This window comes from Melopsittacus undulatus, chromosome Z (genome assembly GCF_012275295.1).
Source record: "Melopsittacus undulatus isolate bMelUnd1 chromosome Z, bMelUnd1.mat.Z, whole genome shotgun sequence".
In the NCBI taxonomy this organism is placed as follows: domain Eukaryota; kingdom Metazoa; phylum Chordata; class Aves; order Psittaciformes; family Psittaculidae; genus Melopsittacus; species Melopsittacus undulatus.
The window spans coordinates 82080587-82103614 of record NC_047557.1 but is presented as its reverse complement, the minus strand read 5'-3'; the positions used below and the strand labels follow the sequence as shown (position 1 = coordinate 82103614).

General features: G+C 49.6%; 1 protein-coding gene across 1 annotated transcript; it reads left to right on the top strand.

Annotated features, from left to right (window-relative positions):
* Positions 1-4993: 4993 nt before the first annotated feature.
* TPPP3 (tubulin polymerization promoting protein family member 3) lies at positions 4994-8477 on the top strand. The gene is made up of 4 exons (XM_034072883.1): positions 4994-5071; positions 6076-6267; positions 7250-7403; positions 7620-8477. The coding sequence occupies exons 2-4, from the start codon at positions 6080-6082 to the stop codon at positions 7806-7808; spliced, it is 531 nt and encodes a 176-aa protein (XP_033928774.1). The 5' UTR covers positions 4994-5071; positions 6076-6079; the 3' UTR covers positions 7809-8477.
* Positions 8478-23028: the final 14551 nt, after the last annotated feature.

Sequence of the window (23028 nt, the reverse complement as noted above, 5' to 3'; positions counted from 1 at the left end):
GCTGAAGTTTTCATGGGGTAAGTGTGGTTGAGCACTTCCTGGGACAGTCTTTGGGGAATTCTGGCAAGGCAGTGGATCATTGACCCCAGGCTTCTTTAAAGGTCTGTTTTAGTATCCTTGTCTGTTGTCTGATTTTTGACTCCTGTAAGAGCTGGAATTAGGAACCTTGACTCTTCATTGAATTACATGAGTGATTGATCAGTAGAAGTGGAGTATCACATACTGTTGAAGAGATAATGTTTTAATTTGCAGAAAGGTTTGGCCTGTGGTCACACTCCTCACAGCTTCCTTGCTGCTGTGGCCTGGGGTACCTTCTGGCAGTATGACCCAGACACCTACCTGAAGAAGGGTCTCTGTCCAGCTACCACCAGTGCAGAGCTCCATGTGCTGCCGGGCTTGCTGGTTAAGCCTTCAGACTTCCCCACAAGGATAGAGAGACCATGATTTTCTCTGGAGGCCAACAGGATACCCTGGAGACCCCAGTTTGGGAGTCTCTGTGGACAGGGGAGAAATCCTGCTGCTTGCAGCTGGGACATGGAATATTTTTTTCACTACTGGCTGCAAAATGTGTGGTGCATTGGCTGTGCGTTGGGGCTGCTTGGGTACTGAGTGAAGAACCAGGCCTCAGCAGAACAGGCTGGTGGGACTCTGATGTCCTGAATGTCATGGGCCCCAAGCAGATCATGTGTTTGATTTTGGCTGGATTTTGTGGGAGTTTTTTGCCATAACCTCATTAAAGGAGGACTGCTGAAGGTGCATATTGGGCACCCAAGAGTGAAAATGGTGAGAGTGAGATAGGTTTAGCTCCTGGGAGAGAGCTGCTCTCTGCCCCAGCTCAGTTTCCAGCAAGGATAAACCTTAGCAAGGGCAGTTGCTGAGCCACTTTATGCCGGGAAGGCCCTTTGTAGATGCTGCTTTGTGATATACACATGGTTTTGGGTGCTGTGTGTGGTACCCCGCAAAGGCATGGAAGTTCTCCATGGCAGAGAATTGGTCACAGCAGGAGCAGGCATAGGCTGGGCTCCCTCCTTCCCCTCCTCATTTCTGTCCTTTTGGGACCACAGTGTAGATATCCTGCAGGTTCAGGTACCAAGGGCATTTCTGCTGCCTTGGTGAAGAAGGTCCGCAGTAGACCTGTGGCAGCAAGCAGAAGGAACATGTCACGTTGGGGTACTGCTGCAAGAGCCAGCGTGCAGGCAAAATGGTCCTGGCCATGACACCAGAGGATTGAAATGACCATGAGCTGAGTCCTTGCTACAGCCCAGGAGAGAGCTTAGTTAAGGTGACAGCAGAAATCATGGTGCCTTCAGCTCCCCATCACTGCAGAATCGTTGAGGTCTGGCATCTCTGAGCACCTTCTCCAGCACTAAATACAAGGTTTTTGTCAGGGCATGAACTCTCCCGTCAGCAGGAGGCAGTGCCCTGGACTGGCCATTTCCACTGCAGGACACCAGCTTTTTATTAGGACCAAGAAATACATTTACAGGATGGTGACAGCTTTCCAGAGTCTGCAATCATAAATCACAGTCACCAGCAGCCATGCCAGGTATTGCAGTGCCTGCTGTAAGCCTTATTCTTGTGTGGGATATCACCCGGCTTCCTTTCATCTTCAGGCCTGACTCAAGCTTCTTTGTTTTCTCTTTGAAGTCAAGGGGGCCTTCCTTTGGGAGATGCTTTTCGGTGAGGCTGTTCCTGCTCTGCTTTTTAGAGCGTCCCAAGGGGGATGCTGCAGTGAGGGGGGGAAAGGAAGCTCCTGCTAGAGCTTATCCCCGTGCCTCCTCTCTGCCTGGCACTGTGCATCCTGAGCTGATCCAGAGCAGCTGGCACAGCCGGCACACACAGACACACACACAGACACACACACACAGAGCTCATCCGCTGCAGCTAAGCCCCATTGATGCCGTGTGGACTCGCTGTTGCTGGGGTTACTGTATACATATTGCACAACTTTGGAAACACTTCCCTCTGTTTGGTAGCAACTTGTGCTAGAGAAGCAGCGTTCCTGCATAACCTCATCCCACCCCAGTGCGGCTGAGCCAGCAACTAATTCCTGAAATGGGATGACTCTGGAAAGCCTCTGGTGCCCAGCCCTGGGAGAAGCAAGAGGCAAAGAGGAGGGAGGGTGAGCACAGAGGATGTATTGAGGTCGTGCTCTTGTGTGAGCTCTGAGCTGCACCCTGGAGCAGTCACAACGCCCCAGGACTCTGCGTGAAGGTGTGATGATAGGCATGGTCCTAGCAGGGACAAACCCAGCATGTGAAGCTGTGTCTTGGCGACACTGAGCTGTGAACCTCGGTGTGTCTTGGGTAAGCATGGGAGTTCTGCAGCTCAGTAAGCTTCCCGGGGCAGGAGACAGCCTGGGAACATCCTGACCTTCATTGGAAATGGCAAGAAAAGGCCCCCCCCGGGAGCTGAGCACTGAGCCACGTACAAGCTCCTCCACCACATCACAGGACCTGTGCAACCTCCTCTTCATCTCCTGCCCCTGCCACGGGCTCTGGACCAAGTCCCAGCCTCCTCCCCGTCTTCCTTTTCCGGGCTGCATGAGGAACAGCAGGAGACAGCCAAGGACCGTGCTCCATCCCAACAAGGCTGTCATGGTGACAACAAATGCACAACAAACCCCAGCCTTTAGGAGCTGAAACCTGACCTGCTCAACCCGACCACACGGGGCACCTCGCCAGCCCTGGCAGCACTCACCCAGATCTCTCCATGTGCCGCTTCCTAGCTCTTTGGGATCTGCAGCCCCCGGTGCTGGCTGGAGCTCTTACAGAAGAGCTGCCAAAGTGCCTAGCTCCTGCTCAGCTCCTGTCTGCTGCCAGCTCAGTGGATAGGGCTGCTGCTGCCAAGCCATACAGGGTTGCATGGGCTGTATGCTCCAGGAGTTACCTGGCCTCCTCTCTGAAGCTGTGAGCTGGAAGCAGGGCCAAAGACTCCTGCTTCAGTGATGAGCTGCAGGGCAACCTAAGGGCAAGGCTGTACCTTCAGCAAGCCTTAGTCTTAATATGGCAGCTCCAGTTACTGCCCTCCTTAAAGCAGAGAGCACATGGCAAGCTTTTCACCACTGTCTGCAGGGTGAGACGGCAGCTCCAGGGCTTTGCTGTTTTAAATTCCCACTTCACAGCCATCCACTGTCACCTCTGAGCCTCTGTGCTTTGGGACCTGCTTTCACATTTGATGAAGAACAAGAACATGCTTGTTCAGGACAGAGCCCACCTGCTGCCACCTCTTCTGTGCAGCACCCAGGCTCTCTGGCCCTGTTTGAGCTCTACCAGGACAAGTTAGACAGAAGGGACACACACACTGGTGAGATTGGCCTGATGAATTCCAGCCCTTCCATATGAGCCTCCACATGTCCTGCCTACCCTCAGCTGTTTCCTCGGGGATGTCATTGCTTGCTGGCAGGTGCCTGTTGTCACCCTGCCTCTGGTTGGGCTGTGAAACAAGCTGACAAGGTCACAAGGCTGGTTAGGGATGTGACAAAGTGGGATCCCTCATGTGGCTGTGACCATCTGGGGCTGTCCAAAGTGGGCAGGTTGCTGTGGGATGCCTGCATCCTCCAACAGCAGCCCTGGCATTTGCCTCCAAAGCAGAGGTGAGTGATCCCAAACCACAGACTCTCAGAGGTGGCTGGTGGTCACCTCTGGAGGACTCCAGACCCAGCTCCAGGCTAGGATCAACATGAGCATGTTGCTCAGGGCTTTGTCCAGCCAAGAGCTGGCAACAAGGTCTCAGCAGAGAACATATGCTCCTCAGCCAAAAGAGGAAGGTTGTCAGTGGGGCTATACCACAGAGCGGAGGGAGCAGAACTGATACCCCTGGGGTAGCTCAGCTGTGGGACTTTTGTGTCCATCCTTACCCTGCAGCTCCTCTGCACAGGGACAAGGGCAGGCAGGGACCACACCGTGCCAAAAGCTGCCTCTATTGTTTGACCCGAGGCGCTAATTTACACACAGGACCCTTCAGCAGGGGGTGTAGTGATACGACAAGGGGAAGCAGGGATCTGAGGCCCTGGCACAGGTTGCCCAGAGAAGCTGTGGCTGCCCCATCCCTGGCAGTGTTCAAGGCCAGGCTGCACAGGGCTTGGAGCAACCTGGTCTAGTGGAAGGTGTCCCTGCCTGTGGCAGGGGGTTGGAACTGGATGAGATTTAAGCTTCCTTCCAACCCAAACCACCCTGTTTTCTGATTCCATGATTCTGTGACCCTCCATGGCAGCAGCAATCCTTGTGCTGCATCCCCCCAGTTCCTGGTCATGTTGAAGCTGGATGGGGAGTGCCAGGGGAGCACTGAGCCCAGAGCACTGAGCACAGAGCCCTGAGCACTGAGCAAAGAGCTGAGTAGGGGCCGTGAGTAAGTGGTGTGGGTTTATCTGGGACTCACTCTCTGTCAAACACAATATTTGGGCGCTGCTTCAGCCTGGAGCACCTGCTGGGAGCCTTATGTGTGGTTGGGCTCTGGGCAAAGGAAGCAGCACCCATGGTGGGTAGGCTGTCTTGTGGCTGGCTGCCCTCAGGGTTGCTCCAAGGGTGTCCTACCAGGCTGTGCAGAGTGGACTGGCTCACTGTGCTGCTCATCAGCTCCCACAGCTTCAGCAGCAGCCTTTGGTCTGTTGGAGAGGGCTTGGGGCAACCTGTTCTAGTGGAAGGTGTCCCTGCCCATGGCAGGGGGTCGGAACTGGCTGAGCTTTGAGGTCGCTTCCAACCCAAACCTATGATTCTATGTCAGTCACCAATAGGCTCAATTTTCTCTATGGGGGACACGCTGCCCGCACGGGACAGGGCTGCAGGGCAGCAGGTGGGCTGAGGGGCTGGCAGGAGGGAGCGTGCGGCTCTAGGGTGGCGGGGCCCTTGGGGATGATGGAGGGGTCCGGTGGTGGCGGGGCCTCCCCAGGTTCCCTCTGCCCGCACCTCGGGCGCTCCCCGGCCGTTGCCGCGGCCCTGGCTGGGGGAGGCGGGAAGGGGCGGCCCGGAGCCCGGTGCGGGCGCGGCCCGGGCCCCTCCCGTCTCCATGGCGGCGCCTTAAACAGGCGGCGGCGGCTGCTCTCCCCCTCCTCAGAGCGCGGCGCCGGGAGGTGAGTGAGGGACCGACCGGGAGAGCGCGGCGGAGCAGTGACCGCCCCGACCAGGGACCTCCGGGGCCCTGCTCCCGCCGCTGCCCGCCCTGGGGCTCTGGTACCGGGCTGGAGCAGTCCCGGCTTCATGCGGGGTGGAGCGGTGCAATGCGGATCCCGGGCGGCGGGTGCCCCTGCGGAGCCCGGGGCCGGATGGGGACCGGCGGCATCTCCGCCCCGCCGCTCCCGCTCCTCCCTACCGACGGTCGCCAGGCAACGCAGCATTAGATCCCGCAGCCCCTCAGTGCCCGCTCCCGGCTCTCGCCAAGACGCCGTCTTGGGCACTGGGCGAGGTCCCAGCTCCACACGTCGGGGCGCTGTAGCTGCAATATTCTGGGCCCTGGCTGCCGTGTCGTGGGTGTTCAGTGCATGGCGAGGGATGCTGAGGGCCTGCTGAGGGATGCTAAGGGATGCTGAAATGGCAGGGCAAGGCTGGTGAAACAATGGCAGGCAGGGAGGCAAGACGGGGCAGTAGCCACCGCGCTGTAAGGGAACACAGAGGTCCATCTGTGACTTGGCACCTCTGCTGCAGGCACCATGTTTGGGTGAGCCAGAGCTTGTGTTGCTGCCGGCCCCACACAGAGGGATACAGGTGCTGCCAGAGGCAGCAGACAGGGGAGAGGTGGGGCTGGAGGCAGCAGTGGTTCCTCATGATCAGTGAGCTGCATTGCGTCATTCCGGCGAGTGCTCCCAAAGGGACAGGCTGATGCGCTCACTCCCTGCCAGCCCCTGGAGCCAACAGCCTCACTGCTCACAGCTCTCAATCTGGAGCCTCCACCCCTCAAGACAGATCTTGGCTGTTGGCCCCCTGGCCTGTACGAAGCTGCCACCAGCACTCTGCCAATACCCAGCTCCTGCCGCGCTCCCTCCGGCCTCACCAGTTCTGGGAGCAGAGCTGGGACCTTTGCCGGGACAGCCAGCCTCAGCCTAAGCAGTAACGGCTCCCTCTGCTCCCTGCCCTGCAGCCTCATGGCTGGGAGCACTGAGATGGCATCCCTGGAAGAGAGCTTCCGCAAGTTCGCCATCTACGGCGACACCAAGGCTACAGGGCAAGAAATGAATGGGAAGAACTGGGCCAAGCTGTGCAAAGACTGCAAAGTCACTGACGGCAAGAGCGTCACCAGCACTGATGTGGACATTGTCTTCTCCAAGGTGAAGTAAGTGACTTGGCTTCCTGGGGTCTCCAGCTGCCCCAGGGGTGGGTGCAGGGTGGTGGTGCAGTGTTCCCTGGGGTTTGGTACCAAGCTCTGCATCCTGGGGTGCTGCACTGCAGCATCCTGGCCTCTGGGAGGTTCTGTGGGTGCTTTGGCAAGGCCTAATAACAAATTAATCTGAATTTTGCAGGTGGGAGGCTCAGGTTTTGGTGCTCCCGCTCCCCAGTGTGGGGTGGGCCTGGGTGGTTCCGCCAGGTTCCCATCCAGCAAAAGTGCTGCAGGGAGCAGAGGAGGGTGCTCGGGGTGCTCTAGGCCTGGCCAGCCTCCAAAAGACCGGGGGGAGGATTCTGCTCCACAGGGGCAGGTGGAGAGCTAAAGGCACCTGGAGCTACTTCTGGGGTCTCTGAGGACATGGAGACATCCAATGCTCCAACCAGGGTGCAGGAGCAAGGATGGGTGCTGCTCCCACTGTGCGCTCTGTCTGGGCACCTGCCTGTTCACTGGTGGGGCCAGGATATGCTGAGCAGTGGGAGGTTTTTGGTGCCTAGGATGGTGGGTTGCTGCGCTGCCCAAGAGGTGAGGACCAGGTGCTTGTGGGAGAGAAGTTCTGTGCACATCTTTCCAAATTTGACCAGAGAAGGACTGATGTCTGCCAGGGAAGAGAGCGTGCTGGGCATCCCAGGCAGGCTGGGAGCACTGGGAATGGATGCATGTACCCTTCTGCCACCAGCACCCAAGTCCCAGGGAGGAGATTTTTGGCAACAAGGACTTTAACAGCATGTGGCTGAAAAGTTCCTGGAGCTTCGCATTGGCTGTGCTCAGCCCCACTGTTCAGCCAGGATTGTTCAGTCTGTGGCTGCATTGCAGAGGCACGTGAGGGGCCTGAGGCTGGTGAAGGACAAAGTCTCTCTGATGTACTCGTCCCACTGCAGCCCTGTTTGGAGGGAGGTGCAACATGAAGACTGCCTGGGTTTTGTGCTTGCAGAGGGAAGACAGCCCGTGTCATCAACTATGAGGAGTTCAAGAAGGCGCTGGAGGAGCTGGCCCCCAAGAGGTTTAAGGACAAGAGCAAAGAGGAGGCATACGAAGCCATCTGCCAGCTGGTGGCAGGGAAGGAGCCCATCAATGTGGGTGTCACGGTGAGTGAAGAGCCCCTTAGATGGTGGGAGCAGGAGAGATAGAAGAGAGGCGAGGACGGAGCTCTGCCCACAGTGCAAATGATTTCCAGGGCCTGCATGGCCTGAGTGGCCATAGGTGTGATGGGCATAGGTCTGGGGTTTCATAGGTCAGTGAGGCAAGGGATGAAGATGGTGGGCCATGTTCTTGACTAACCAATTCCCACTTCCCCACTGCAGAAAGCCAAGACGGTGGGGGCTGTGGAGAGGCTGACAGACACCTCCAAGTACACAGGGTCTCACAAAGAGCGCTTTGACGAGAGTGGCAAAGGCAAGGGCAAGAGCGGGCGGGAGAACATTGTGGATACCAGTGGCTACGTCAGTGCCTACAAGAATGCAGGCACCTATGACTCCAAAGTGAAAAAGTAGGGATGGGAGCCCATGGCACCCACCGCCGTGGCCCCTGTGCGTTGGCCATGGGGCTTGTGTCAGTCTTGGGGCATCCCCATGTAATGTGGGACCCCGGAGACTGCACTGGAGCCAGCCCCAGGCTCTCAGGATGTTGACTGCCCAGCGCTGATGGGGCTGGGAATGCTGCCGGGCCATGTGCTCTGCTCCAGCACTGTCTGTCTCCCCACTATGCTGTGACACCCCTCAGCCCTTCTTGTGTCCCCCTCCGTGCTATCACCTCCACCCCCCTGCCACACTAACAGCACTGCTCCTCAGGGCCCTCCTGCCCTGCTGGCACCTCCCCTACCTCAGCCCCAGCTTCTGGGGTACCCTCCCTGCTAATCCCACCAGGCACCACAGCCCATCTTCCCTACAGACCTCCTGAAGACCTGCCCTAGCCCCACAGCGCAACCACCTCCTTCCTTCTGCACCGGTGACCTCACCATGGGGCTGCACCAGCTATGCCTGTCACCCAACACTGTTAGTGCCAGTGCTGCTGGGATGATCCTAGCCCAGCCTCAGGATGCATCCCAGGAGAGCTTGGTGTTGCCTGGCTGTCAGCAAAGGTCTCCGATGTGAACCCCCCTCCATGGCATCCTGCTGCCTTTGTGAAGTCCAGACCAAAGGATGCTGCAGCCTCACTCTGTAACCTGGCTTGGCAATAAAGCCCTGTCCGCACTGACGCCCTTGGTCTGCTTGTGTTCAGTGGGACCATGCAGTGAAAGCCCCTTTCCCTGGTGGTGGGAGCCCCTTTTCAGCCGTGCCGCTGCAGGGCTGCCGTGCCATGGGCTCAGCCCTGGCTGCCGTTGGGTTTGGCAGCTCCTGGCTCACCCCGAGTTGCCTGAGCAACTACAGGCACACAAACACGAGCAGCTGGATCCCACTGCTGCTCTGTTTGCAACCAAACACACAAGCTCCTGGTAACGATCCCTGGGAGCAGGCTGGGCTCCAGGATGGGCCAGCAGCTTGGGGATGGGACAGCTGCTCCACTGGGTGCTCAGATGCGTGAAGATGGGTGTGCAACTGCTGCTATCCCAATCCCAGGCACCAGCAGAGTGGCAGTGCCAGGCTTTGCAGCTTGATCCACACCTCTATGGTCACCTATTTGGAGCTAGACTTCCTAAATAACCCACAGGGGTTGTTTCACAGGTGCCTCAGTTTATGGTGCTGGGCACAATGGGGGTGCTGGGAACACACATGTGGCTTGGGCAGGCTCTCTGAGTATCAGCACACAGCACTGCACCTTCCACACCATAGCTGCTGCTTTTGAAGACGGAGGAGGAGGAGGAGGAGGAGGAGGTCATCGACTGGGCTGGTTTCAGCCTCACCCTCAGTAAGTGTCTGCCAGTGTCTACAGTGACAGGCTAGGGCTCTTTGTCCTCCTTTGAGCAGGTCAGAGGGAGTTTGTGGTTGTCTGTGCCCCTAAATGTTCTTTTTGAGATCCAATGTTCCTCTTTCCAAAGTTGTTGCTGGGGGCCTGGGGGCTTCAATCCTTTGCTGACTCCATTGCCTGGCTGCCAAAAGAAGGTGCAAAATTCCCAGGGCAAGGCTGCCCTGCATTGCCCCATGGTCCATGGAGGGGCCATCCACATCCCTATCCTTGTGCAGACAGGAAGGCTCTGCAAAGGAAGAACATTTTGGGAAGAGGGGGGCAGGTCAAGCTCTGTGGGACTCATTCCCTCCCTGGACGTGGCTCTGCTCAGGAGCTGCTGGTGGAGGAAAGGGGGTACCCGTGTTGTACAGGGAGGAAGCTGTAGGTCCCGACATGCTTTTGGTACTGGGTAAGCAAGACCGGGAAGGGGATTTCTGCCTGGTTTTAAGCTCACATGTGGCAAGAGCAGCAGCTCTGGCATCCCCACATCCAGCAGCAGAGCTTGGCATTCCAGAGCAGCAGTTGTTCCTCCCAGAGATGCTCACCCTGCTCTGCTGCTGCCTGAGCTGTCCATGTAACACCCATGATCTGCAGCCTGTGAGAAGGGTGGATGGGTCCTCACTCGGAATTACTTCTGTTGTTCGTCGGGAAGCACAGGGAGCTGAGCCACTGCTGCTGGGGTGATGGAGCTGCTGGGAGAGGGATGGGACAAACAACATGACCAAGCCTCATCATCAGTTGCTCGCTCCTGGTTCTGAATCCTGAACAGAATCATAGAATCACAGAATGGTTTGTGTTGGAAAGGACATTAGGATCATCCAGTTCCAACCTGCAGCTTCTTTGCAGCCTCTGAAGCCATGGCAGAGGCCAGCAGTTCCCATGTGCTGCCAAACTGCCCAGCCTAGAAGTGCTCCTAACTTGCTCCTGCTCCTAAGATCTCCACTGCTTGCTCCACAACTTACATAGGACTTTCCAACCTTCTCATTCCCAAGGAGGCAGCTCCAGTGTATGCTGCTGTTCCCTGGATATGGACATGGCTGCCTGATGAGCTCAGCTAGCAATGGCCACATGCTCTGGCTTCCCAGTGCTGCCAAACCAGCCCCAGGAGAACCAGTGCCAGCAAAGACCCCACAAGCCTAATGGCTGCAAAGTGCCTAAGGTCGACTTGAAAAGAAGTCACTTCCGCATATGTGATGGGAACAGCTTCCTGGGAACAGTGAGATGTTGATGAGCATCTGAAGTACTGTGATTGTGATCTGCTTTACAGATACATCACACAGCCCCCGTGTGTGGATGAAGACAGGTGAACACATGGCTTCTTAGGGAGGTTAAGTGCAAGAAATATGGCCATTAAATACCGGCCTTCATGACCAGCAGAGATGGGGGCATGGAAGTCCCCAGGATGGTTGGCACTGGAGCATGGGATGGACAAGGAGGGGCCAAGCTGAAGTGCTCGGCTCCTGAGAAGACCACAACATGCAGAAGCTTCCATGGGTCCAGCAGCTCTGGCTGTTTTCCTGGTGAAGCTTGAAGTGGTGCCACAGGCTGATGAGAGAGCAGATACCTTCAAATGTCAGCTGCAGAACTACTTTCTGTGATGAAAACTGACACAGCCCAAATGAAAGGGTTTGCAGCCATTTCCCCTGCACTAATGAATTTGCTCTGGCCAAGCCTTTGCTCAGCGATTGGCTCTGTACCAGCTCAAGAAAGATGTTGTGCTGCCAGAGAGCAATTCCCTCACAGTGGAAGGCCTCTCAGCCAGTACTTATGTTGTTTGCATTGATCTGAGCTTCAGACGCAAAGCTTTATTCTCCTTCCCATTTGTTGCTTCCCCTTCTCTGCTCTCGGTCCCCATTCCCGCAGTGGAGGGATGCGCCAGACCCTGGCACCTGCAGGACACACACCTGCTCCCTGGTCTGGACAAACCTAGACCCTCCCACAGGCTCATGTCCCAGCCTGCCAGTGAGATGTGCAGCCTGGAAGGCTCAGCTGAGTGGTTATCAAGTCACAAAATGTGTTCTTTACCCCACAGGGTCACTTCCCTAAAGAGTTCAGTTCTGGGCCCCTCACTTCAAGAGAGACATTGAGGTGCTGAAGCAGGTCCAGAGAAGGGCAGCAGAGCTGGTGAAGGGCCTGGAGCACAAGTGTGATGGGAACAGCTGAGGGAACTGGGGGGTTTAGCCTGGATAAGAGAAGGCTCAGGGAGACCTTATCACACTACAACTGCCTGACAGGAGGATGGAGCCGGGAGGTGGCTGGTCTCTGCTCCCAAGGAACAAGGGATAGGACAAGAGGAAAGAGCCTCAAGCTGCACCAGGGGAGGTTTAGACTGGAGATTAGGAACAATTTCTTCTCCAAAGGGTGCTCAGGCATTGGAACAGGCTGCCCAGGGCAGTGCTGGAGTCACCATCCCTGGAAGTGTTCACAAACCGTGTAGATGAGGGCTGTAAATTGTGTTCAGACAAGATCGAGGGAGCAGCTTGCATCCTGGTGGGTCAGCACTTTCCAGAAGTTTCTTCTGAGAAACATTTAAACCTGGGGCTAGGATGCTAAATCCTTGCAGCCAGTGCCCTGAGACACTGGTTGGACCATAGATGTTTCATGGCCAGCTGCCTGTTGCCAACACTGCACAGGAATATTGATTCAGTGCTATCTTGGAGGGAACTCAATTAACTGCATTACCATATTCCCAGCAGGGTTCAGAGAAAATGGAATTACACAGAAGTCATCTCCACATTTTGTTAATATAATAGAAATGTTAATATAATAGCAGAAATGGAAGAACATGGGGGCAGATAAAAGCCAGAACATGCAGAGAAACAAATTAAAAAGCGCCAGCATTAGATTCACCAGCTTTAAATATAACATTTAAATATAACATATATAACAATATAACCAGATAATACTGAACACAGCCCATATTTCATGCCTGTTTGTTCCTTGTCCAGAGACCATAATTGCTCTGAAGTGCAGCACTGACCGGAGCCTTGTGCTGGTGGTACTGATGCAGTTCTACCTTGTGAGGATGTCTAAAAACGGGTGCATTTTTCAGCTCCAGATATCTTCTGTGAGCAGTGGGACTGCTCTCTTCTGTCAGCTGTGGCAGCAGCACTGTCTGTAGACACTACAGACCTGGGAGAGACTATTGCAAAAGTAAGATAAAATAGTGAGTGTGCATTCAGGAGAGTGAAGCTGCTACCAGCAGTTCTCCCCAGGTTGAGAGGCTGATTTATACTTATTCAAAGTCACGTTTTACAGTGTTAGAGCTCTCAGTTTGCAGCTTGGAGCTCTGTATTTCAAGATGAATCCAACTATAGCTCTGATTCATTTTACAGTTTCATGCATAGCTGGCTTACAGTGCTTAATAGCTGATAGAAACCATTCTAAGAAATGAATAGCGTGTGCTGAGGCAGCTGGAAACATGTCAGCAGAGCACTGTGATTGCAAAAAGCAAGTCTTCATAATCATGGAATCGCAGCCTGGTTTGGGTTGGAAGGGACCTTAAAGGTCATCCAGTTCCTACCCCTGCCATGGGCAGGGACACCTTCCACTAGACCAGGTTGCTCCAAGCCCCATCCAAGCTGGCCTTGAACACTGCCAGAGATGGGGCAGCCACAGCTTCTCTGGGCAACCTGTGCCAGGGCCTCAGCACCCTCATGGGTTTTCTTTCTCTTGTTTTGACCTGAGATACGTTTTCTTAGAAAAGCAGTTTCATTACACGCACAATATCCCTGACTTTCTGCTCACCAAACTGGCATTTTCATATCTCGGTTTAAATGTTTCTATCCAGTTCCAGCCCTTTGCAGTGTACAATGTGCATTAATGATCATACTGATCGCCAACATAGTTTGCTCATGTGTCAAAGCCTTGAATTCATCCATGTGCCACCAGTGCAGAGGCATTCTAAGAAGCATACGTGACTTGGGACCAGAGGAGTTCTGGAACACAGATCAATGGCAGGCAAGCTGTGTACCCTACCTGTGCTCATCCCGTGCCTCTGGCTGTCCAGCACAAGAGCCCTGGTCTTCTGAAGTCTGGTGAGGTTTTTCAGTTCTAGTCAGGAATTCCACCTCGAAAGCAGATAGTTGTTATCGCAGAACAACTCACCTGAAAGAAACACAGGGAGAAGGTTGAACTTACAAGTGCTGTATGGTGCAGTAGGAAAGCTTGGTTTGGTCCTTCAGCAGCCACTTATCCATCCTGTGATGGTTCTGGCTCTGTATTACTTTGTTCCTGCTGTGCAGTGAACCAAAGCTCCTAGAAAGGCTGGCACTGGCACAAGTGTGTGCTTGCTTAGCGCCTGTTCTTGTGAGCCTTATAAAGCCACATCAGCTACCATTTACTTGGTGTCCAGGAGGCTGTTAATCAGTCCTGGCCAACTCTTGGTGGGTGTTGGATTTCTTGAGGTGCAGGAACTAGAAGCAGCAGCTTGATCCATCTCTCCTAACATGGAAGCTGATAAACAGCTCTCCTCCAGCATTTCCCAGCTGCTGCATCCTCCTGTGATGAGACAAGAGAAAACAAAACAAAAAGCCCCCAGTCACAGAGTCACAAATGTTAAGATAAATTAATCCCTTTTCTGCAGTTTTGCCGGCACGTCTTAAGTCTCTAGGAGCCCTTCCAATGGTGCTGATGAGCCCTCTGAAGGATGATGTATGACAATGAGCTTGAGTTTAACCAAACCCTTATGTCACAGCTTTGAATTATTTGTTTGAAACACACTTCTAAGGAAAAAAAGGACATTTTCAAAGCATTCCTGCATAGGTGTGCAAAAAATAACCCCAAAAGCATCCAGTAAAATCTGAAACACAGAAAGATGTTCAGGCATTTTGGCAGGGAGCAGAGGTGATGTCAGGAAATAAATGTAAACAGAAATGTTTCTATGGATTTTTTTATTATTATTTTTAAGACATAATTGGAACCAGATTTTAGCTTTGCAGCATCTGCAATGCTATCCCTGCATTATGCATTTTAGGCTTAAGAAGCATGGGGATGAGTCTATGGAATGGAGAAGGGGAAAACTCAGCATCTTCCTGCTCACATTATTGGTACCAATATAGCCAGTGCCTTGGGAAAGCCACACACCTTCATTCTGGTTTTTGCCCAACAGACCAAGGTGAATTACAAAATCTAAAGAGACTCCTGCCCATTGAGGTCCACCTTCCTGCCCTCATGGATCCTGCAAGTTTCTTACTCCACAGAGACAGAGGTTTGAGAAGGTTGAGGAGATCAGGGTGGGTTAATATCATGGTTGGATGAGCTTGAGCTTTTCTCTAGGTGGAACATGTTGGGAGGGTATCTCACGGAGCCCAGCCATCACATCTCCTGACTCTATGTTAGAGTAAGATCCATTGTAGGAAACAAGACAAGTCTTCTGGATCAAGAGTCTGATGTGATGTGAAGCACCCCAAATCCCTTCTTTTACCCTCCCCAATTGACGTGTCATCTAAAATCATCCAGTGGTGCTTCCATAACAATGCAACATTTTTTGGAGGCGAAGTCTACCAGGAGAAGATGGCAGAGAAACCAGAGCTCCAAACCCAAACACTGACACAAAACCCTCCTCAGCAGCAGCCTCCCAGTTGCTGCCTGGGAAGATTATTAATAGAGCAAGTAAATAAAATTGTCCTCATGCCAACTGAGACTTCCAGAAATATACACAAGCTGGTCATGGGGTAACCTGAGTGTCAAAGGCAAAATCCCCTCAGTGAGGTGCCACATAGTCCCAGAATGTGGTTATTCTTTTATAGATATATTTGTATATCAACACTTCATACATACGTATCAATCTATGTATATAATTCATATATGGACATGCGGAGTTAGCCTGTGTTCATACTGATGTTCTTTTTAATGCTGGCCTTGTTCCCAGAGAAAATTTAAACATACTGGTGAGCACTCTTATAGCTTTATCTGAAGTCCCCCTTAAATTATTTTTAACTAAAAATCCTGCATCTAACAATGAGATGAGTCTAGTAATGAGCTGCCATATTCCATATTTCCTTGTCTTTTTTAATCCTCTGGTCTTGCTTATCAGCTGTTTCATCATTTTCCACTAAGACATTTGGGTCACAGCATTACTTTTTCTGGTGTCTGTTGTCTGGCAGGCCACACAACAATGGCACAGAATTCCTGAACTGCTGTTCCAAGATCCAGCCCTCCTTCCCAAGGGTTATAATGCCATCTAAGAACTCGTAAGATTCAATTCCTTCTGCAGACACACTTTTCTCATGGGGCAGGACAAAATATTTTGAACATCAGCCCCTTTGCCTTATTCTGGTGAAATATGCTGATGGCTGAGGGAGAACCAGCCCGTACAGAAAGACCCAGTGGACCTTAAGGGTGGATTAAACTGAAAGCAAGGTCATTACTACAAAATGAGAACTCAGATTTGCATATAAACAACAGGACGTATACAGTTAGGATCCTGCAAGCAGAAGTTTGTGCCTGGATGGGGCAAAGGGATGTCTGCACTCATTGGTCACAAAGTGATTCCCACCCAAGGAGCAAGGAACTCCCAGAGAGGCTGTAGAATGTACTGAGGGATTAGTAGAATTAGTTGAATTAGTAGAATTAGTTGAAACCTGGGGAGGTTTTGACTGGATTACCTTGTACAGAGTGTGACAAACTTTCCTTTCCTGGAGCACGTGGCATAACAGAAGGGGTGGAGAGAACTGCTTGTGCTCAGCCTGAAAAAGAGCAAATTAGAGGAGAATCTTACTGTTTAGGGCTAATAGAAGGTGTACAGCAGACAGAGCCAGATTCTTCTTGGAGGTACAAAGTGTTGGGCCAAGAGGTAATGAAAAAAAGTCGGAACATAGGAAATCGTATGTGTGACTTTATTTAGCACAAGGGTAGTCGAGTACTGGAGCAGCAGTCCAGAGAGGCTGCAGCATCTCCACCCTTACAGATACTGAAAGCTTGGCAAGATCCAGAGCAGCCTGACCTACCTGATCCTGGTCAGAACAGAGAGTTGGACTGAACAATCTCCAGAGATCATTTCCTACCTAAGTTCTAGGAATAAGGGGAAAGTAGGATAAGTAAAAAGAGAAAATCACTAGGTTAACAAGGGGATCATGTCAACTCTTGTTAAGAAGCCACAACAAGGGCTGAGAGGGCTGTCATGATTTTTCTACAAATCCATTAGAGGAAAAGAGGGGATAAACCAAAGTGAAACCAGTACTTAAGCTAGGGGTCTAGTTTTAGCAAGAGCTAAATGTGTCTGTATTTCTATATCTATCCATAAATGTGGATGCACTAAGGCTGGAAGTTAGAAATAGATTCTCTAGTTTAATAGCAAGACTTGCAAGAACATTCCCACACTGAAAAACTCAGGACAAAAGAAACCTCATATTTTTAAGGTAGAACATCTTCTGATAAACGTAATATAAATGGTCTAAGCTTGAAGGAACTTACTAAAGGAATTCAATAAATTAATTCAGTGCTGATTAAGACTGGCAACTTTAGCAAGTAAAATTACCAAAAAACATGAGTAGCACTGCCTAAATCCAGTGTAAACCTGCTCTATATTTCACCTAAACCCTAATGTTATTGCTCTAGTGTTCACTGATCAGCAACAGGCAGTTTTATAAAGCAATGGAGTAAACAATGGAGAGTTCAGCTAAGGAGAACTGACACTGCCAGTCAGTGAGTCCTTCAGGTTATTGTACAGTAACTGTTACTTAAAAGTCGATGTAGATCATTGTTTGATTGTATTCAGGCAATGTTGCTCATGCTACTTTGAAGTGGAAGAGCTCTTGAGAAATCTTGACTTACTATGAGCTCTGCTGTCTGATGGTGTCTGTCATTTCAGAGAACCTTTTAAACCACCTTCCATTTACCAATGAAAGAGGCTTTGCCCCTTTGTCCAAGGGTATGTAGTGTGTGGTGTCCCTTTTGCCCAAACCAGCACAGAGCTCTTCAGCTTCAGAAATATTTTCAGCAAGAGGAAGCCAGTGAGTTTCCAGCCAATTCCTATCCAGAAGAAGAGGAAATCACTAACTTTTTTGTGCTTGCTTTATATTTTTAATGAGTACAAGGCAGGAAATGAGAATTCTACAAATGTCTTTGGCATCTGCTGATCTTTACTTGTAACTTTCCACATCCTTTTGTACAGAGAACAATCCAACATAAAGCTACTGCAATGGAGCCATCATCAAAAAATGATCCACAATAGTTCTGAATAATGCTTTCAGTGTGGTATTTCTCCCACACTGGGTCATTCTCTTGTGCCAACAGCAAGTGCAGACAAGATGTGACTGGCAGAGATGAGCTGTCTGTATGCTTGACCTTCCTGTTGACCTTTCTATCACTCTATGGACTGGGCATTGTCAGTTTGTGCTGAATTTAAAGTTGGTTCAAGGTGCAGGAAGTTTTTCAGTCTGTGGCTGATGCAAATACACGGGGCTGAGCATCTCATTGTGTGGCAGGCTTGAAGCACAGCTAACTGAGTCACCGGGATTTCTTTTGGGTTTCTTCATTCAAATCTCGACAAGCAGGTGAAAGAAAAAGGTGGGTGGTTTTTAAAAGGGTGTATTAAATGTGTTTCAATGGTTAGCCTTATGACTGACATCAGAGCATTTTACTATATGCTGTAGACTCTATTAAACCAGTACACCAGTATAGTAAGTTTGAGCAATAATGCTAACAACATGAAGAAGTACATCTTGAAAGACACAGTTCAAACCCAGTATTCAGAAGTCTGCATTCTTACTTGGATTAGACATAGCAGTGTGGCTTTTCTGTGCCATATGATTTAACTGCTTTTGAAAATCCCCTTTTAAATGCATGGTAAATCTTAAGTTTTAAGACCACGTAGACATTAAAGAGGTTACATATATTAGTTTGGCATTTTAGTCTTACCAGCCTACAATAAAATAGCAAGATGCCAGCTCCTGTTATTATAGTTACCTGAAAGTTTAGCTGAAAATTAATACCCCGGACACAAAAGGACAGGCTGCTGAGAACAGGGCTCCTCTTCAACTTTAAACTCATCAGATAACTTAAGATTCTCTAAAAGGTTGTATTGATGTTGGAGGCAGGATGGGTACCTGGTGTGCTGGAAGAGGATGCTGTCATACCAGAGAGGTGCAGGCCCACACAGAGCTATCCCTGAGTAGAATATGGGTGGCTGAGCCACCAGCCCCAGTGCCATGGCATAGAGCAGGTACCATGGTGGGGACCCTCTGTTCCCTTCCATCATGAGGGACCCCATGGCGCAGCAGCCTGCCAGGAAGGGAGGTCAAAACTGCTCCCTAGAAGGTCGGTGGTTTATCATCGCCATCCTATTTCCCACTATTTTCAATATTTATGGAAACCAGCTGCTAAGGCTGCTCACCTCAGTGTTGCTGACATTGATATGATTTCCATTTCAAATACGCAATTTCACAATATAACATTAAAACCAATGCATATAAGGAAGAAAATAGAGAGCTATGTACATTCTATTATCTCTATAGATCTTCACAGCAACTACAAGCTCATCAGGCAACAACATCTTCTGAACGAAGAAAATAAATTAATTTGTGAATAAAAATAAAACATAGTAAATATGTGTTGATATCTTCTGTTCACTGCACAGGTCTTGGTTCTCATTCCTTTCAGTGTTACTAGTCCCATAGGGACATACACACAGCAGATAAATGGGAACAGGGAGCACTTCGTCTTTGAAAACTCAATCTTAAAGACAAGGTTTATGCTAGAGGAGACAATATAATCATAGTGTCACAGACTGGTTTGGGCTGGAAGGGACTTCCAAGCTCATCTAGTTCCAACCTTCTGCCATGGGCAGACACAATATTAAAGATGGGGAAAACACAGGATTTAGGTTCATTTAATCACAGCATCTTGAGAGATGTAAGAGGTTTCCTGTTTGTTTGGCTGCTTTTTTTCTCTAGTCCCATTCCTCTGTGCATTGGAACATGTGTTTCCCAGCATGCTGACAGCAGAGGACTGGCAGAGTGAAAGTGCAGCACTTCCATCTCGTTTTCACCTTAACTGAATTCACAGAGGGTGGAATACAATGTGATGGGGGAGATAAGTAATCCTGCTGTGCTTTGGAAAGCACTTGTCTGTCTTTGAAACTGGGAGATTATTTATTGAAGGAAACATGGTTTTCTTACTGATGAAAAGATGCAAGATGGAGCAACTGTTTGTACCTATTTGAATCTAGCGCCATGTAAGCTTCATCTACTTCAGTTACTGATTGCTAAAAGAGTTCTACCTGATGCCTTTAATGCATTTTAGTATCAGAAACCCACTGCAGTCATAAAACCCAAATAAGTAGGGCCTCAAGTGGCTAAATTTAGGTACATGTACTCTGGAAACCACCTTGAAGAGGCTTTGTTTCTTGACTAATGAACTAAAACTGGCAGATAGCAAAATCAAACCCAACACAGAAGATGAGAAGATGCTGATCGTTAAAGATGTATTACTGAAGACAGACAGAAACAGTATACCATAAGAAGGGATTCAGACATATCAGAACAGGATGAAGCCCCACATCCCAGCACAAACACTTGTGTGGGGTTTCCCATTTTTAAAATACAGATGACTAATGAAAAATTATTACACCAAATAAACTTCGAGAGACTAAAACATTCCTTGCTTGCAGTAGTGGACAGCAGCCTGTGGGCATTCCTAAGGATGCAAAGGAACTTGCCAATTTAGGACACTTACCTATGGATTCTGGTCTGTTAGGAGGAATCTCTGATGGGTTTCCAGTACATTTCTGTACCATCCAGGAATTCAGAGGTGCTCTTTCAGCTACTGGTGTGCCTGCAGGCTGGACACATAAGTTCTATTTCTCCCCTTCAAATTATCTACAATCTGATATATAAAGTTTTTCTACTTATTACTTCAACTCAATCCAAAATCAAAAGCAGCAATGGGAAAGAGTCTAATGCATTCAGTACTGGACTTGACATCTACCAAAGTATGCCAGGGAATATTGCATATGGACAAGAAAAAATACTAGATTCCAAAGTTTTAGGTACCTCAAAGTAACTGGAGTGAACTTGTGGAGAATATTTGTAAGAACATGTAATATAATTAGAGCCATTCCTAGTTTCAAAAAAAGACAAGTTGATTCTTAATGGCACTTCCTTTTATTCTAGTTTTGGAATTCAAGACAGACACCGGCATGCCTAAAAGTATACAACAATAGATATAGCCAAAAGCCCAACAGAAATCCTGAAGGACTTTTTGGGATCTTTTCAATAACAATCTTATGACAAGCTGTTGGAATTCGATGCTAGAAAGGGGAGTTGATGCTTGGCTCAGTGATATGAATGATCATAGAATCATAGAACAGTTGGGGTTGGAAAGGACCTTAAGATCATCTAGTTCCAACCCCCCTGTCATGGGCAGGGACACCTCACACTAAACCATATCACCCAAGGCTTCATCCAACCTGGCCTTGAACACTGCCAGGGATGGAGCATTCACAACCTCCCTGGGCAACCCATTCCAGTACCTCACCACTCTAACAGTAAAGAATTTCTTCCTTATATCCAGTCTAAACCTCTGCTGTTTAAGTTTCAACCCGTTACCTCTTGTCCTGTCACTACAGTCCCTAATGAAGAGTCCCTCACCAGCATCCCTGTAGGCCCCCTTCAGATACTGGAAGGATTAACAGTTTCAATTTCCTAATCTTTTACTGACTGATAAATTAGTTCGAAACTTGGCATAAATATTTCTGTGCTGTTGCAGGATATTAAGTATGAAGTAACTTTAGGGTCATGGTTATGACTTTGTGCACAAAATACCTTCATGAATTAATAAGGTTACCCTGAAAAGCACTTTAAAGCCAGAAAATGCAAGAATTCTCATTTGGTAGAACACGTTCCTGGACATGCCACAACAAACTCATGTTAAACATGCGTGTAGTTTCCTAATACAATAGACTACTGGGGTTTGGTAGTCTTCCTCTCCCAAACTATTTGGAGATACTACATCTTTAAACAGAGGCCTAAAAGAAAATCCAAAAATGTTCCTGTTAAGTCCAAAGTGTTGATGTTTTGGGTTAAAAATATCAAGTATCATAGCAATTTCGAGGCAATTTCACAAAAAAAATTAGAAACCAAAAGAAACTCAATGTTTAGATTAAACTTAGAAGAAATGCAAATATTAATGTATGAAAATACACATTTCGTCCAGGCAAGAAGCACGGACAGAGCCTTCAGTGGCACAATACAAACCTACACTGTAATTACAATACAAAACACTTGTAGTGAATTAACTGTTTATTATGGATATACATTTAACATGTCTGTTTATGCAGCTACAGAATAGGGAGGAGGCAGAATTGTTATTTCCCCAGTTCACATGAGAATTTAGTGGTGTCCCATTAGGATGAATTTGTTTTCATGCAGACTGAACCTTCTTAGGGAACAACAGAATGATCCTTATTCAACAAGATCTGTCAGTATAATTGTCATCAAGCAATGCTTCTGGTTAAACCTTGGAACAACCTGCTCTAGACATATACTGAGTTGGTTACACAGAATAGCAAGTGACATATGACAAATGTCTTCCTTCAATATTCAAATGGAAGTAATAAAATGTAAATAAATGCAGCATAACCTTACAGCCAGCCTGTTGTCTATGGGCATGGAGATGCTCTGGGGCTGGAGCAGCTCTGCTCTGGAGCCAGGCTGAGAGAGCTGGGCTGGTTCAGCCTGGAGAAGAGAAGGCTCCTTAAGGGGAGATCTTAGAGCAGCTCCAGTGCCTACAGGGGCTGCAAGAAACCTGGAGAGGGGCTTTGGACAAGGGCCTGTAGGGACAGGACAAGGGGGAATGGCTTTAACCTGACAGAGGGGAGATTGAGATGAGCTCTTAGGCAGAAGTTCTTCCCTGTGAGGGTGCTGAGGCCCTGGCACAGGTGGCCCAGGGAAGTGGTGGCTGCCCCTGTCCTCTAAGTGTTCTCATCCATGGAGATGGGCAAACGTTTCAGCAAGATCTCAACTTTCTAGGACTTGGGAAATTATTTTTGCCAGCTGAACTTAAGTCAGCACAGTGAATTTGTGCTTTTCTTTTACATTATTAGACAGCTAGAAGGGAAGCAAGCATGGGGACTTGTCTTCTTTGCACAAGAATATTGTGTGAAAGAATTAAAACTTTTCCTTTCAGCCCTGAAGTAAACTATCTAAACATAAATTACTGGTATTTAGAGATTTAGAAATGTGTTTCTGTGTATATACCTTTCAGTGTGTATGCTTTTATCTTGATTGCTGTGCCAGACACGTGTACTGAAGGTTCTGCACAGGCTGGAGCACTGTGTGCACACCTTTAGCAAGAAGGAAAATGTTCTCAGATCACTGCAGATTTCTGCGGGGTTTTCATGGCAGGGACAGCTAAAGTTGAGTAGCGCAGCTGAAAAATGCTCCACCTGCCCCCTCTGCTGGTAGCTCTGCTCTGGTGCTGGAAAAGACGTCTCAGCTGCGGCAGGATGGAATGGAGGGACAGGGATACTCAGAGGAGAGGGCATGCTCCCTCCATACACACATCAGTCTATAAGGTCTCTAAATTGTATCAGTCATCACAAAGTGAGATGATTTTGATCACCGATCTCCTAAGGATGTGGGACAGTGTCAAAAACTCTTCACAAGTCCAGGCAGATTTTATCAGTCGCTCTTCCGTTATGGCTCCTTCATAGACCACCAGATTGGTCAGACGGGATTTGCCCTTAGTGAAGCCATGCTGGCTGTCACCAACCACCCCTTTATTGTTCATGTGCCTTAGCATGGTTTCCAAGATGATCTGCTTCAAGATTCTGCCAGGCACAGAGGTGAGACTGACTGGTCCGTAGTTTCCCATGTCTTCCATTAT